This window comes from Littorina saxatilis, linkage group LG3 (genome assembly GCF_037325665.1).
Source record: "Littorina saxatilis isolate snail1 linkage group LG3, US_GU_Lsax_2.0, whole genome shotgun sequence".
NCBI classification, from domain to species: domain Eukaryota; kingdom Metazoa; phylum Mollusca; class Gastropoda; order Littorinimorpha; family Littorinidae; genus Littorina; species Littorina saxatilis.
In genome coordinates, this window is record NC_090247.1 from 56,934,643 (window position 1) to 56,950,123 (window position 15,481).

The 15,481-nt window shown below is 40.2% G+C and overlaps 1 protein-coding gene across 5 annotated transcripts in view; it reads left to right on the forward strand.

The window, feature by feature from the left end:
- The first annotated feature begins 213 nt into the window (after nt 1-213).
- LOC138962744 (intersectin-1-like) overlaps nt 214-15,481 on the forward strand; it is a 107,271-nt gene continuing 92,003 nt past the window's right edge. For 4 of the 5 annotated variants that reach the window (XR_011454590.1, XM_070334689.1, XM_070334688.1 and 1 more), the window contains exons 1-13: nt 214-350; nt 1,937-2,000; nt 2,658-2,887; nt 3,988-4,113; nt 6,478-6,508; nt 8,048-8,145; nt 9,237-9,300; nt 9,670-9,881; nt 11,170-11,283; nt 13,004-13,154; nt 14,164-14,275; nt 14,549-14,698; nt 15,388-15,481. The exon at nt 15,388-15,481 is cut by the window's right edge and continues 47 nt beyond it. Coding sequence is in view for 4 of the 5 variants with exons in the window: in XM_070334689.1 (XP_070190790.1) it covers nt 248-350; nt 1,937-2,000; nt 2,658-2,887; nt 3,988-4,113; nt 6,478-6,508; nt 8,048-8,145; nt 9,237-9,300; nt 9,670-9,881; nt 11,170-11,283; nt 13,004-13,154; nt 14,164-14,275; nt 14,549-14,698; nt 15,388-15,481 (1,549 nt within the window). In the remaining variant the exon portion in view is untranslated. The remainder of the gene's footprint in view (nt 351-1,936; nt 2,001-2,657; nt 2,888-3,987; nt 4,114-6,477; nt 6,509-8,047; nt 8,146-9,236; nt 9,301-9,669; nt 9,882-11,169; nt 11,284-13,003; nt 13,155-14,163; nt 14,276-14,548; nt 14,699-15,387) is intronic. The other variant, XM_070334691.1, reaches the window with a different exon arrangement.

The following is a 15,481-nucleotide window of genomic DNA, read 5'->3' on the forward strand; positions in this document are numbered from 1 at the left end:
CGTGCTATCCTTCTTAGCGCAACTACTACCCCGCTCTTCTTGTCAATTTCACTGCCTTTGCCATGAGCGGTGGACTGACGATGCTACGAGTATACGGTCTTGCTGAAAAATGTCATTGCGTTCAGTTTCATTCTGTGAGTTCGACAGCTACTTGACTAAATATTGTATTTTCGCCTTACGCGACTTGTTTGTTTTGTGTCTTTTTTCACAGAGAGGGTTGCTGAACTGAGTGAAGTGATTGACCACCATGGCGGCGGGAGGCGGTGATCCGTGGAAAATCAGTGGAGAGGAACGAGCCAAGCATGACGCACAGTTCTTCTCCTTGAAACCCGTCAATGGCTATGTTACAGGTATAAATCTGACAGTGTCTGTGTCAGTGTGTGTGACTGGTTAATATGTGATAAGTGTTAAATTTTTCTAGGCAAGAATTTAGCTTTCCTTTTTGACTCACATGCGAAGCAAAAGTGAGTCTATGTACTCACCCGAGTCGTCCGTCCGGAAAACTTTAACGTTGGATATTTCTTGGACACTATTAAGTCTATCAACACCTGATGTGGCCTGATGGTGTATGGTTACAAGATCTCAAAAAACATGTGCGGCAACTTGACCTCACTTCAAGTTCAAGGTCACAGGGGCAGTAATTGTTGTCTAAAAAACGACCATTTTTCACATTTTCGCATTTTTTTCTGAAGTTATCGAGAATGGCAACCTTAGCTATGTATGCTATACAGGGCAATGTAAGCCCTATCTTTGGACACCAGTTTGGTTGACCTTGCTTCAAGGTCAAGGTCGCAAGGGTCCTTTAAAGTTGGATTGTATACATATTTTGAAGTGACCTTGACCCTGAACTATGGAAGATAACTGTTTCAAACTTAAAAATTATGTGGGGCACATGTTATGCTTTCATCATGAGACACATTTGGTCACATATGATCAAGGTCAAGGTCACTTTGACCCTTATGAAATGTGACCAAAATAAGGTAGTGAACCACTAAAAGTGACCATATCTCATGGTAGAAAGAGCCAATAAGCACCATTGTACTTCCTATGTCTTGAATTAACAGCTTTGTGTTGCATGACCTTGGATGACCTTGGGTCAAGGTCACATGTATTTTGGTAGGAAAAATGTGTAAAGCAGTTCTTACTCTTAGTGTATGATGTCATTGCTAGGTTTAGTTATTTGACCTTGACGGTAAAGGTCAAGGTCAAGCATGTGAGTCGTATGGGCTTTGCCCTTCTTGTTTTTACTGTATTCTGTTAACTGAGAATTAACTATAACTATAGTTTTGATCATTTTGATACAGTGTTTTAGCAGTAGATTCATGGATAATGCGCTTAATAGAAGTAGAACTGCTCATCAGTATTAATTATTAGTAGTAGTATTACTATTTGTATTATTAGTGACGTGCTGAGAATTGTGTCTGTCAATGTTTACAATTTATTGCACCAGACGTGTATACACAGAAAATATCTGTAGCTAGTGTGAACTGAACTTGGGGGGGGGGGGGGGGGGGGGTAAACAAACAACTGTGGATGGATGCACACACCACATAGGAAGGCATGTTTAATTGAAACAGTCTGACATCTTTTGTCAAACTGAGTGATAGGCAACTAAGGCAAGCTGGATTTATTCAGCTGTTACCTGCTAAAATGCATACATGTGCTTTTGATGTTATCATGCTAATGTTCTGTATGTAATTGGCATTAGTATATAACTATATTATAATGTATGGAATATTGTACTGTAGGACTATGTGATAAAAAAAAAAGAAGGTTAATTTAGTAATGGATACTATTTTGGTTTTTTTACAATGAAGAGAGAAAACTGAAAGACAGCATAAATTACTGCTTTTATAATTTTCATTGTGAATGTGATAGATTTTTGTATTTCAGAGGTTGAAACTTGAATACTTATTTGCTTTTTTTTGTTTTACAGGTGGACAGGCTCGAGATTTTTTCATGCAGTCAGGCTTGAGCACTCAGGTTCTAGGTCAAATATGGTAAGAAATGAATATATGGTAAAGTCATTAAAAAAAACTCCCTGATTTCTGACATCATACTGTTGAAGATCCTGCTTTAGGCAGATTTATTAAAAATTGTTATCAAGGCTGTAAATGTGATGTTCTATTTCTGACTGGCTTTTCCTTGCCCAATGATACATGTTGTGAAGACTAGAACTAGAAGTGATTAAAGCGAAAATGTCTTTTTTCATGTAAAATCATACATTTTGTGGTTATAAAGAAAGCACTGCATGGCTCCAGTTTGAACGGCTTGTTTTCAAAGAACAAACAAGATCAATTAAGCTTTTCCTCATCACAGGAGCCTTGCTGATTGATATGAACAATGATGGCAACATGTACAAGCTGGAATTCTCTTTTCATGTAAAATCATACATTTTGTGGTTATAAAGAAGGCTTGACTCAAGAACTGCATGTTTTCAAAGAACAAGATCAATTATGTTTCCCTTTTCCTTTTCACAGCGACCTGGCTGACATGAACTATGGTGGCAAGATAGACAAGATGGAATTCCCTTTTTATGTAAAATCATACATGTTGTGATTACATATACATGTATGTATAAAGAAGGCACTGCATGACCCAAGAACTGCATGGTTTCAAAGATCAAGCTTTTAATGTTTACCTTTTCCTTATCACAGGGGCCTGGCTGACATGAACAATGATGGCAAGATGGACAAGTTAGAATTCTCCGTGGCCATGCACCTGATCAAAAAGAAACTGCAGGGCTACGAACTGCCTAAAGTACTGCCTTCTATTCTCAAGGCGGCACCGAGTCCTGTGATTGGCACCTTTGGCATGCAGGCTGGACCAATGGCTATGGGCCAGCAGGTTGTCATGGGAATGGCCCCGGCCATGAATCCACCAATGGGTAAACTTGGTTTTTTTTTTTTCCATTTCTGTGTGAAACTTATTTTTGTTGATAGATTTACTTTACTTGGTAGTTTAGGAAGATAGATTGTTCATACAGTGTAGCAGGTGTCTGTGTCTTGTTTAGTCTCAGATTTAAATTCATTGTCTAGGAGGATATATATACATGTATATCCACTGCTTGATAATTTGCTTGTCAGTCTTTTTCTATACACTTTTTGCGGATTTTATAACTTAGCTGCTTCCATTAATTTTCAATTTTACTTTTTAGCATGTTGTTTGCATCTTGCTTTTACCAAATATGTTCTTTTTTTGCAACTTATTGTGGGTCTTATAATTCATGTCTTTTTGTTTGACAAAGGGTGCATAGGGATATATTTCTTCATCTTACTTTTGCATGAATCACATCAATTTATGTTCTGTGAAATTAAACCACTGCTGCATGTTCTGGGCTACTAAAACGTCAAGAAGGAGGCGGCTGACTTTTTTTTTTATGTAACTGACTATAGCTGATGAGTTCTTCTTTTTCTTCTTCTGCGTTCGTGGGCTGAAACTCCCACGTACACTCATGTTTTTTGCACGAGTGGAATTTTACGCGAATGACCGTTTTTTACCCCGCCATTTAGGCAGCCATACGCCGTTTTCGGAGGATGATGAGTTCAATTCTTGAGATTTGGCCACCCCAGATCCTATTTTTCGGACTATTTTTGTTCAAGCTCTTAAGTTCCTGTCCTGACGAGTTTAATTTGTTAGATTTGGCTAGCACAAAGACTCGATGGACTCTTGGGAATGCTAGCTGTCTGGTTAGAAAACAAACAAGGGCTGTATATGAAAGGGTGTATTGTAAGGCTTACAGTAAGCCAGGCAAGAATCTTACACGATCAGTTGAATTACCAAAAGAATCATCTGCACTCTTTTGTGAACAGCCTGTGGGAGGTATACTGGCCACAGGGATGCTCAAGTCCCTATTTCTGACTAATTTTTCTTTTTAAGTTCTTGTTTGCTTTGTTTTCGGGTTCTCATCTCTCTGACTTTGTGTTCAGCTCTCGTTTGCTTTGTCTATCTCTCTGACTTTGTCCACTATCTTTCTGTCTGGCACAGGCATGCCCGTGGCTAGCAGCATGCTTCCTCAGGCCTCCCTAGGCACCAACACAATGACCACGGGCTCTGTGGGCATGCCTCTCATGGCTAACGGCATGGGCCCCGCACAAGGCATGCAAGGCATGGGTAGGCCGATGTCTCTCATTAGTTGTTTATTTATGTGTGTGGGTTTGTTGGACACTGTTGCTTGTTTTCTTTGTGTGTGGGTGTTTCTTGGTGTTGCTTGTTTTCTGTGGTGTGCTTGTTTGCTGATTTTATCATTGTCTGGGTTGATTTTTGTTATGTAATTTTAGCTTTTATGTGTGTGTGGGTGCATTTTGTGTTGCTTGTTTTCTGTGGTGTGCTTGTTTGCTGATTTTATCATTGTCTGGGTTGATTTTTGTTATGTAATTTTAGCTTTTATGTGTGTGTGGGTGCATTTTGTGTTGCTTGTTTTCTGTGGTGTGCTTGTTTGCTGATTTTATCATTGTCTGGGTTGATTTTTGTTATGTAATTTTAGCTTTTATGTGTGTGTGGGTGCATTTTGTGTTGCTTGTTTTCTGTGGTGTGCTTGTTTGCTGATTTTATCATTGTCTGGGTTGATTTTTGTTATGTAATTTTAGCTTTTATGTGTGTGTGGGTGCATTTTGTGTTGCTTGTTTTCTGTGGTGTGCTTGTTTGCTGATTTTATCATTGTCTGGGTTGATTTTTGTTATGTAATTTTAGCTTTTGTGTGTGTGTGGGTGCATTTTGTATTGTATGGTATTATTATTATTTTGTTTAATCATTTTTTTGCTTGCTTTTTTGTATTTTATTTTTTTATTTAGCTTGCTTGTGTTATGTTTGTGTGTGCATGTATTTTTGTTTTTGTTTTTTTGTGGTTGACTTTTGACATTTCATTTTTAACTCATGTACTGATGTAGTGAATGCAATTAGTTGATTAACTTTAGGCTTCTATTACAGTGGAGTCCGGGTACAACGAATCTCAAGGGAGATACATTTTAGTTCGTTATATCAGTAATTCGCTGTAGAGTTTTCAACCCTAAAAGTTTTCCCACTCACCTTCAAATGATCGTCCCAGTCGATCTTTCCTTGGAGAGTACAATCTCTGCATGTTTTCAACAGCTTCATAATATAATCCATAGAGAGGCATAGTTCAAATGTTCACTTTACTGTAATTTTAGAAGTAAAATTTAAAAAGTCGTGTAAAAGCATGTACCGTATTTTCCGGCTTTTTTCCTCCTCAAAGAAAAAAATCAGAGAGACCGTCTGAGTACCAGTCAAACAACTTGTGATAATGCATGTTTCAGCTACTAGGTACTACCCTGGCCATGTTTCCTCTCAAGACATCAAAGAGACCGCCCCATAGGTTAAACTCGGTCACTGACCCCGGTGCAGGAAGTGTTTCCTCTCTCAGATATGACAGGGGAACCACCTCTCATAGCTAAAACTGGGTCATTGACCCCTGGGAAGAAGGTCAGTGTCAAGGCATCACAATGGACCTGCCTTTGATCTGGCCGCACACACAGAGCACACATATTTCCACTCTGTATTCTTCCTTTGATGTGCGGCTATTTTCATTCATTCTTCCACCGTTTGTTACCGGTATACTTTTACTTGTGTTTGTGTATTTTTGTCTTTGGAGAGAATTATTGACATCAGTTCGTTGTAGCCTTGTGACTTTTAGAGACAAAACGGCTGAATTTAGTGTGTATAAATTGCACAAGGTATTAATGCAAGGACCCCCCGCGGGTTAGGGGGAAGAATTTACCCGATGCTCCCCAGCATGTCCTAAGAGGCGACTAACGGATTCTTTTTCTCCTTTTACCCTTGTTAAGTGTTTCTTGTATAGAATATAGTCAATGTTTGTAAAGATTTTAGTCAAGCAGTATGTAAGAAATGTTAAGTCCTTTGTACTGGAAACTTGCATTCTCCCAGTAAGGTAATATATTGTACTACATTGCAAGCCCCTGGAGCAATTTTTTTATTAGTGCTTTTGTGAACAAGAAACAATTAACAAGTGGTTCTATCCCATCTCCCCCCCTTTCCCCGTCGCGATATAACCTTCGTGGTTGAAAACGACGTTAAACACCAAATAAAGAAAGAAAGATTAATGCAAGGGAGGATCTTTGCTGCCTAAAAAAAAGAAGATATCTCAACATCTATGTCTCATCCCCCAACCCCGACCCAACTCTTACACGCACACAATGGAATTGTTTTGCTTAAGGTGGCACACACTCACTAATACAAGTGAATGCACACACCTTACTCTCTTCTCTCTCTCTCTCTCTCTCTCTCTCTCTCTCTCTCTCTCTCTCTCTCTCTCTCTCTCTCTCTCTCTCTCTCTCTCTCTCTCTCTCTCTCTCTCTCTCTCTTTTCAGAATAATGTGGGCTGCCTTTTTGCTAGTGGTGCTTGCTGCAACTTAAAAACAAAAAGGAGATTTTACATAGACCTAGCTGGCAGAAATATGCTTAAATACAGTCAATGATTGTTTTCCTTATCTGTTTCAGGTATGGGGATGCCTCCTGCTCAACCAGCCAGGTAAGTAAACTTGAAATTATCATGACATTGGTGTTTGTGTCTGTTTTCTATATTTTAGTATGACAGTTTGAGAAAAAGTTCTTGGCATGTGTGTGCCATAAGATTCCAAAAACAAAGTTTATTGCAATTGAAGGGTAACCATAATCATAAAGTATTGATGAATAAATTTTTTTAGTGCAGTTTCCCTTACCGGGCGTGTGCATCTGCGTTACGAACTGAAGGATTCCTTTGTATGATCTTTTTGAATTTGTTCAGTAATTTATAACATTTAATCATGGACAAACCGAAACATTCACAAGTACGTTGTTCTTGTGATCTTTGAACTTGAAGTGGACCATTTTCAAACAAATGATAATGACATTATGAATAGACAATTAACTTAACAGAGTTAGTTGTTGTTCCTTCAATCTCAGGGTGGAGAGCGTGGTTAATGTTCCAATAACTAACTTTTTACATTTAGTCAAGTTTTGACTAAATGTTTTAACATAGAGGGGGAATCGAGACGAGGGTCGTGGTGTATGTGTGTGTGTGTGTGTGTGTCTGTCTGTGCGTGTGTGTGTGTAGAGCGATTCAGACTAAACTACTGGACCGATCGTTATGACATTTTACATGAGAGTTACTGGGAATGATATCCCCGGACGTTTTTTTCTTTTTTTCGATAAATGTCTTTGATGACGTCATATCCGGTTTTTTGTAAAAGTTGAGGCGGCACTGTCACACCCTCATTTTTCAATCAAAGTGATTGAAATTTTGGCCAAGCAATCTTCGACGAAGGCCGGACTTCGGTATTGCATTTCAGCTTGGAGGCTTAAAAATTAATTAATGACTTTGGTCATTAAAATTCTGAAAATTGTAAAAAAAATATTTTTTTTATGAAACGATCCAAATTTACGTTCATCTTATTCTTCATCATTTCCTGATTCCAAAAACATATAAATATGTTATATTTGGATTAAAAACAAGCTCTGAAAATTAAAAAAAATATAAAAATTATGATCAAAATTAAATTTTCGAAATCAATTTAAAAACACTTTCATCTTATTCCTTGTCGGTTCCTGATTCCAAAAGCATATAGATATGATATGTTTGGATTAAAAACACGCTCAGAAAGTTAAAACGAAGAGAGGTACAGAAAAGCGTGCTATCCTTCTCAGCGCAACTACTACCCCGCTCTTCTTGTCAATTTCACTGCCTTTGCCACGAGCGGTGGACTGACGATGCTACGAGTAAACGGCCTTGCTGAAAAATTGCAGTGCGTTCAGTTTCATTCTGTGAGTTCGACAGCTTGACTAAATGTTGTATTTTCGCCTTACGCGACTTGTTTGTATTTGATTCTTGATTTTTGAACATTAGCATCATCTATCGGTTTTGGATTTGTTCAAGAATGGAATATCAATCTTGAAGATAAAAAAAAATTGTCTGGTAATATTTCCTCAGTATTTCAATGATTTTTCTCTGCGCAGTTTAGTAAGTGGTTGTTTCATTCGTATGTCTGTTGGTGTGAGTAAATGTTCAGGGGTGCTAGTGGTTTTGTTACAGCATGGCAAGCTCCGGGTGGTCCATGCCTCACCCCACCAGACTCAAATACACCCAGCTCTTCAACTCGCACGACCGCAACAAGCGAGGATTTCTCACAGGTGGGTGCTAGATCTGCAACAGAAACGGATGAAAGGCACTTGTCCATTTCAATTCTTTGTATATATATGCTCTCATGTGCCAGGAGATTGGTTCCGCACAATTCTCGCTTACTCTTGTTGCACATGTCTTATGCATGTAGACTGCTTGGCCGTTTGTTTCTTACACGATCTGCAGCTGCTTTTGTTGATCCTGTCATTTGCTCATTGTGTGGTTTTGTTGGGGAGGGATAGTGGAGGCAACAAGTGGAGGGAGAATATTTAGAAGCTTTTCGTGGGGTGGGATGGCGGAATTAAAAACCGGCCAATAGACAATGTTCGGAAATAACTTGATCAGGGGTTTTAATAGTATGTAGAAGAGTTGTACACTGTAAAAGCAATGGGGCTGATCAGTGTGTGATCACCCCCCGCGGGTTAGGGGGAGTCCTATATTGGTTGGGACGAGAAAGAATTTACCCGATGCTCCCCAGCATGTGGTAAGAGGCGACTAACGGATTCTGTTTCTCCTTTTACCCTTGTTAAGTGTTTCTTGCATAGAATATAGTCAATTTTTGTAAAGATTTTAGTCAAGCAGTATGTAAGAAATGTTAAGTCCTTTGTTAAGAACTTGCATTCTCTCAGTAAGGTAATATATTGTACTACGTTGCAAGCCCCTGGAGCAAATTTTTGATTAGTGCTTTTGTGAACAAGAAACAATTGACAAGTGGCTCTATCCCATCTCCCCCCTTCCCCGGTCGCGATATAACCTTCGTGGTTGAAAACGACGTTAAACACCAAATAAAGAAAGTGTGTGATCATAGTGAAAAATTATCTCTGAGTGCATTGACATTCCTGTTATGCAGAAGCCAGAAAGCTTTATACTTTAAAAATGAAAACAATGTACAAGCTCATACTTCCTGGATAAAAACATGTACATTATTATACCTTCTCACCCAACCAATTTTATGTGCTTTTGTTTGCACTATGAGGACTGTATTTCTGATTGTTACATGAATATGTGTGTCAGTGTGATGCTGTATCAGAGGTACATAAGTAAGAAAAGCGTTGCTGCTCATCTGATTCATATTTTTGTTTTGCGATGTGTATGTGTTCAGGTGTGGAAGCCAGGGCAATTTTGATGTCATCTGGACTGCCCCAGCCTCTTCTGGCCCAGATCTGGTGAGTTTGTGGATGTATACATTTGAACTTATATGAAGAAAAAGGTACCATCTCCCTGTCAAAACATAACAGGTGTTTTTTTAGGGAGAGAGGGTGGTGCAGGAAAAAGCTTGGACATACTTTGCAGAATTTCTTCATCACACAAAAAACTTTTTTCTCCACTTTATAGTTTTTTCTCCACTTTATAGAGAAACAAAATTCTCTTTTTAAAAAAAATCTAATACATACACAGATTGGTGTGTTTTTTCCACTTCAGATTATGAATTATTTTTATGTGAAGCAAAAAAGTTCAGGTTTACTAGTATTCTCTTCAATATCACACATCTAGTAGCGCGTTTAGTTCTAACCTTGTTATCTTTGTCTTAACAGGGCGCTGTCTGATGTGGACGGAGACGGCAAACTGACGTGTGACGAGTTCTGCATCGCTATGCACCTGGTTGATATGGCTCGTCTCGGTCGCGCCTTGCCGCAAAAGCTACCGCCAGAGCTCATCCCGACCAAAACTCGCAGCGGAAGTTTCGGGCCTGCGGGAGGCATGCCTGGAGCAATGCCTGCTGGGATAGCTCCTCCCCCTCAAGCAGGTATTCAGTGATTGGGTCAAAAAGTGTTCCCAAGTATTGTTTCTTTGCAAGTTCGAGGCCTGGCTTCCTTTGAAAAAAATGTGGTAATTATTTAAGTGTTTGGTTCTCTTTGTTGAAAAGATTAGCTCAGTAGAACCTCGGAAGTCTAGTGTAGACTTTTGAGATTTGCTAATACCAAAGATTAGGGTAAGGATATGTACAGCCTCCCAACTCTGGTGTCACTGTCAGAGCAGAGTTTGAAGTCACTGTTGAGCAAATTTGTTCTTACTTGCGCGTGCAAGTGTCTGAATTTAAACTTGTGTTCACCCTGTGTTCTCAAATACAGTGCAACGCCCCCTTTTTTTGACTCACATGCGAAGCAAAAGTGAGTCTATGTACTCACCCGAGTCGTCCGTCCGTCCGTCCCCCCCGTCCGTCCGGACGTCCGTCCGGAAAACTTTAACGTTGGATATTTCTTGGACACTATTCAGTCTATCAGTACCAAATTTGGCAAGATGGTGTATGATGACAAGGCCCCAAAAAACATACATAGCATCTTGACCTTGCTTCAAGGTCAAGGTCGCAGGGGCCATAAATGTTGTCTAAAAAACAGCTATTTTTCACATTTTCTCTGAAGTTTTTGAGATTCAATACCTCACCTATGTATGATATATAGGGCAAAGTAAGCCCCATCTTTTGATACCAGTTTGGTTTACCTTGCTTCAAGGTCAAGGTCACAGGAGCTCTTCAAAGTTGGATTGTATACATATTTTGAAGTGACCTTGACCCTGAACTATGGAAGATAACTGTTTCAAACTTAAAAATTATGTGGGGCACATGTTATGCTTTTCATCATGAGACACATTTGGTCACATATGATCAAGGTCAAGGTCACTTTGACCCTTATGAAATGTGACCAAAATAAGGTAGTGAACCACTAAAAGTGACCATATCTCATGGTAGAAAGAGCCAATAAGCACCATTGTACTTCCTATGTCTTGAATTAACAGCTTTGTGTTGCATGACCTTGGGTCAAGGTCACATGTATTTTGGTAGGAAAAATGTGTAAAGCAGTTCTTAGTGTATGATGTCATTGCTAGGTTTAGTTATTTGACCTTGACCCTGAAGGTCAAGGTCATGTAAAGGTCAAGCATGTGAGTCGTATGGGCTTTGCCCTTCTTGTTTCTAGATTATTCACTTGCCTGCAATGACCACTTTTGGTCGGTCCTTTGGCTGTTCATTATAGAGAGATTTGACTGTATTCGTGAACAGTTATTTCATGTGTTCTCCTCCTTGTGTCTGTGAGCAGCACCCCAGCAGAAGGACTCGTTTGGAGACCTGTTGAGTGGCATTGGTATGCAGCAGCCACTTCCTGCACAGGCGCCGCAACTTGCCGCAGAGGAAGCTGAAGATCTGTGCATGGGTATGTACAGCTGTAAGCTTAAAGGCGGACCTCCCTTATCACTGTTTTAACAAGATTTAAAGTACCGTATTTGACGGACTACAAGCCGCGACTTTTAAAAAAGAAAATCGCATTGCGGCTTATAAAAAGATGCGGCTAAAACGTTACCTAAACTTGAATAACATTCACCAAATGGAAATCGCCGCGGATTTTCATTTCGCTCGATTAGCGATTACCGGTACTTTATTAGCTCTCTGCTCAAGTCTCGGCGCTTTTCTCTTTCTTTCGTGAATCTTCGTTTGTCAACAAGTCATCGTGACAAGATAGCGTACAGAGAAACACCGGATGTATCAGGATCTCGCGCGCGAGATTTCAGTTTTGTTGTGTCTCGCGATAGTTGGAGAAGCGAGAGCCGCCATGTTGTGTTTTCGTCTGCTCGAAATGTGCGCAAAAGTCGTAAATCATCCAAAAAAAGCTTATTCCGGGCGGGACTACATGTGTGTGTTGGTTACAAATTGTGTGTGTGTGATATTTTTCTTCAAACTTTTTCACTTTTCTTCTTTGTTTCACTTGTTTATTCTCGGAGCCGATTTCGCCAAATACCGTACTTTTGTTTGCCTGGTTGTTTTGATTGATTGACACAATCTGATTATATTTTTTTCGACGGCGGCTAATATAGTGACGCGGCCTATACGTGGCTCGTCCCAATTTTTTTGTTAAAAGTCGGGGGTGCGGCTTATAAAACGGTGCGTCTTGTAATCCGTCAAATACGGTAAGAGATGTGAAAATTAATAAACTTTTAGAATCTTCTTTTTACAGTGCTAGACCTGATTGTAAATAGTTTTAAGCATGGAGCTTACCATGTGAACTGAAAAAGGAAACAAACTTGCATCAGTCTCAAATAGCAATATCAGCTGAAGAGATGATAAAAAATAATTACCAGCCATCCTTATCACTGTGTCCCAAATGACGGGCGCTGTGGCGTGGTGGTAAGACGTCGTCCTCCTAATCGGAAGGTCGAGGGTTCGAATCCCGGCCGCGGCCGCCTGGTGGGTTAAGTGTGGAGATTTTTCCGATCTCCCAGGTCAACTTATGTGCAGACCTGCTAGTGGCTTATCCCCCTTCGTGTGTACACGCAAGCACAAGACCAAGTGCGCACGGAAAAGATCCTGTAATCCATGTCAGAGTTCGGTGGGTTATAGAAACACGAAAATACCCAGCATGCTTCCTCCGAAAGCGGCGTATGGCTGCCTAAATGGCGGGGTAAAAACGGTCATACACGTAAAATTCCACCCGTGCAAAAACACGAGTGTACGTGGGAGTTTCAGCCCACGAACGAAGAAGAAGAAGAAGACTGTGTCCCAAAGAACTAGACATTGTCCAGGCGCGAGGCTGTGAATTGGAGCCATATCGTTTGATAAACATGCAAAGACTTGCCTCAAGAATTTGCATGTTTATCAGAAGTGTCAGTGATAAAGGTTCTTGCTGATGGTTTTCATGGTGTTGTACTTGTTATTACACAAATCCACGAATAGACTGACTGCCAATTCTCCAAAATTCAAAATCAAATTTAAACAAGAATGGTAAGTTATTGGAACGTGACATTTTTAACGAAAAAAATCTTCATTACACGGTAATGAAAATCTGTGCAGCCTCAGATCCAGTCATGGTGCATACAAATTTGTGAAAACTACAAAACAGCAAGAATACCTTTTTTTTCATTTCTTTTACCTCTGTGCAGCAACATTTGAGGACAAGCGTAAGGAAAACTTTGACAAAGGCCAAGCAGAGCTGGAGCGCAGAAGAGCCGCCCTACAGGAGCAGCTGAAAGCGGAGGAGAACGCCCGTCTGGAGAAGGAGCGAAGAGAGGCGGAAAAGAGAGAGAGAATTAGGTCTGTGAAAATGGGATTTGTTGCTTCTTTGTGGTGGAATTGTAATTCTCTTTCTATTACTTGCATCTCAAATCCACAGTTATAATAATACGGGTATTTATATGGTGCAAATCCTAACATAGTTCTAAGCGCCTTACAAAAATAATCATAACAAATATCCACTAATAAAGATATACAAAGTGCTCTAAGCGTACATGCACATGCACAAACCTAATTATTACACATGGTCACACACACATACACTTCAACACAGTCCATTCACAAACATGTTTGTAATCACTTAAAACATTGTGAAATGTAACTGTAACTGTGGATCTGAATCAAGTCAAGATATTACAGATTTCTTTCTTCTTCAGCCTTTACGCCTTCCAGTTTGTGAGTCCAGTGCTAGAAAGTTATGTACCAACTTAGTTTCAGCATTGATCTGTACCAACATAGTTTCTGCATTGATCTGTACCAACATAGTTTCTGCATTGATCTGTACCAACATAGTTTCTGCATTGATCTAATGGATTGAAAACAGACTGAACATTGTGCATTCAAGTAAATCATAAAATTTGACTGGTCAATATTTGGTTTAAAACTTGCAATAGTGATTAGAAAAAGAAAATGGTTTGTAAAGGGCCTTGTAAACATGCATACATAGATCCTCCAAAACAGAAGATGGAAGCGAAATGATCCTGTTTAAGATGTTCAGAATAGACGATTTTCGGAATTAACTCCATTGGGTTTGGATCGGTTGTGGGAGAGAGACATTTTCTTTCAAAACCTGGTAAAAATATAATGGAGGAGCCAATCTACTAGCAAGGGGTGTGAAGGAAACATGTGCGTGTTTCCACGTGTTTCTGAAAGACCGCTCGCTAGTGATTGGCCCCTCCAATATTTGTACGAGGTTTGGCAAAGAAAATGTCACTCTCCAACAACCGAATGGAGTTATTTTTTTGAATTCGTCTTTCTTCCCCTATAACGGCCTGGAGAATGTTAACACCTGTGTTGATTGTTGCCACAGACTGGAGCAGGAAGCCAAGAGGCAGGAGGAGTTACACAGGCAGCTGGAGAAGCAGAGAAAGATTGAGATGGAGCGTGACGAACAGCGACGCAAGATGATGGAGCAAAGAGAGGTCAGTGACCAGATACAGTGGGACCCCTCTTCTAGGACAACCCCCGCCCCCCCCCCCCCCCCCCCAATACTTAGTGGAGTACTTTTGATAAATACCAACAACTCTGTCCTGATTACATTTTTTTTTGGGGGGGGGGGGGGGGGTGGGGGGGCACATTTTCTGCATTTTTTTAAGTGATAACAGGGCGGAACTAGGGAAGAAGAACTGCAGAAATCTGTGTAAATCAAAACATGTGATTTTGTATTTGTTATTTATCTATATTTATTTATACAGCAAGCACGACGAGAGCTTGAGCGACAACGTCAGATGGAGTGGGAGCGGCAGCGCAAGGAACAGCTCATGTCAGAAAAACAGAGAGAGTTGGAACAACTGTCTTCGCTCAAGTCTCAGAGCACCAACTTCAAGGGACAGCTGGAATCACTGGTAATATATCTCCACCCTTTTGTTTCATTACTTTTAGACTAGTTTGGGAGAAACGAATTATGGTTTAAACAAGGCATTAGACTCTGCCCTCTTCATTCCTTTTGAAATATGGGGCCTTCGTTGGGAATAAAATTGCACACTTTAGTTTCATTATGTTTAGACCCGCTTCAAAGAAATAAAGGATGGTTTTGTACACTTACCTTCCACAGGCAGGCAAACTTGAGAACTTTTTGTAAATGTGCGATTTTTCATCAGTTTCATAGCTCCAGCTGTGGTAATCAGAAGCAGATAGTCTGGTAACTGTATGTTATTTGTATTTTTGACCAAAGTATGAAATTTTGGAGTTTAATAATGACTGTTGACATGATTGTATTTATTGATTCAAATCAGGTAGAATTGTTCTTATCTTTTACGATTGAACACACACAAACATGCACTCTGTTGTAGTCTTGATCAGCCACCTAAATATGCGTATTTGGTCTTGTGCTTGTGTGTACACAAGAAGGGGGATTAGCAGGTCTGCACATAGGTTGACCTGGGAGATCGGAAAAATCTCCACCCTTAGCCCACCAGATGCGGCCAGGATTCAACAAACAACCCAACCTTCCGCAAGGGAGACTGGTGTCTTATTCACAAGGCCGTTGCGCCCATCTCATTATTATTTAATTGTTTTTTTCTCTTTTCACCAGGACGGCAAGAAGGCTGAGCTGAGCCAGAAGGTGGGGCAGGTGAGGAACGGCATCACAGAGTTCACCTCCGCCATCGAGAGCATGAGGGTCCAGC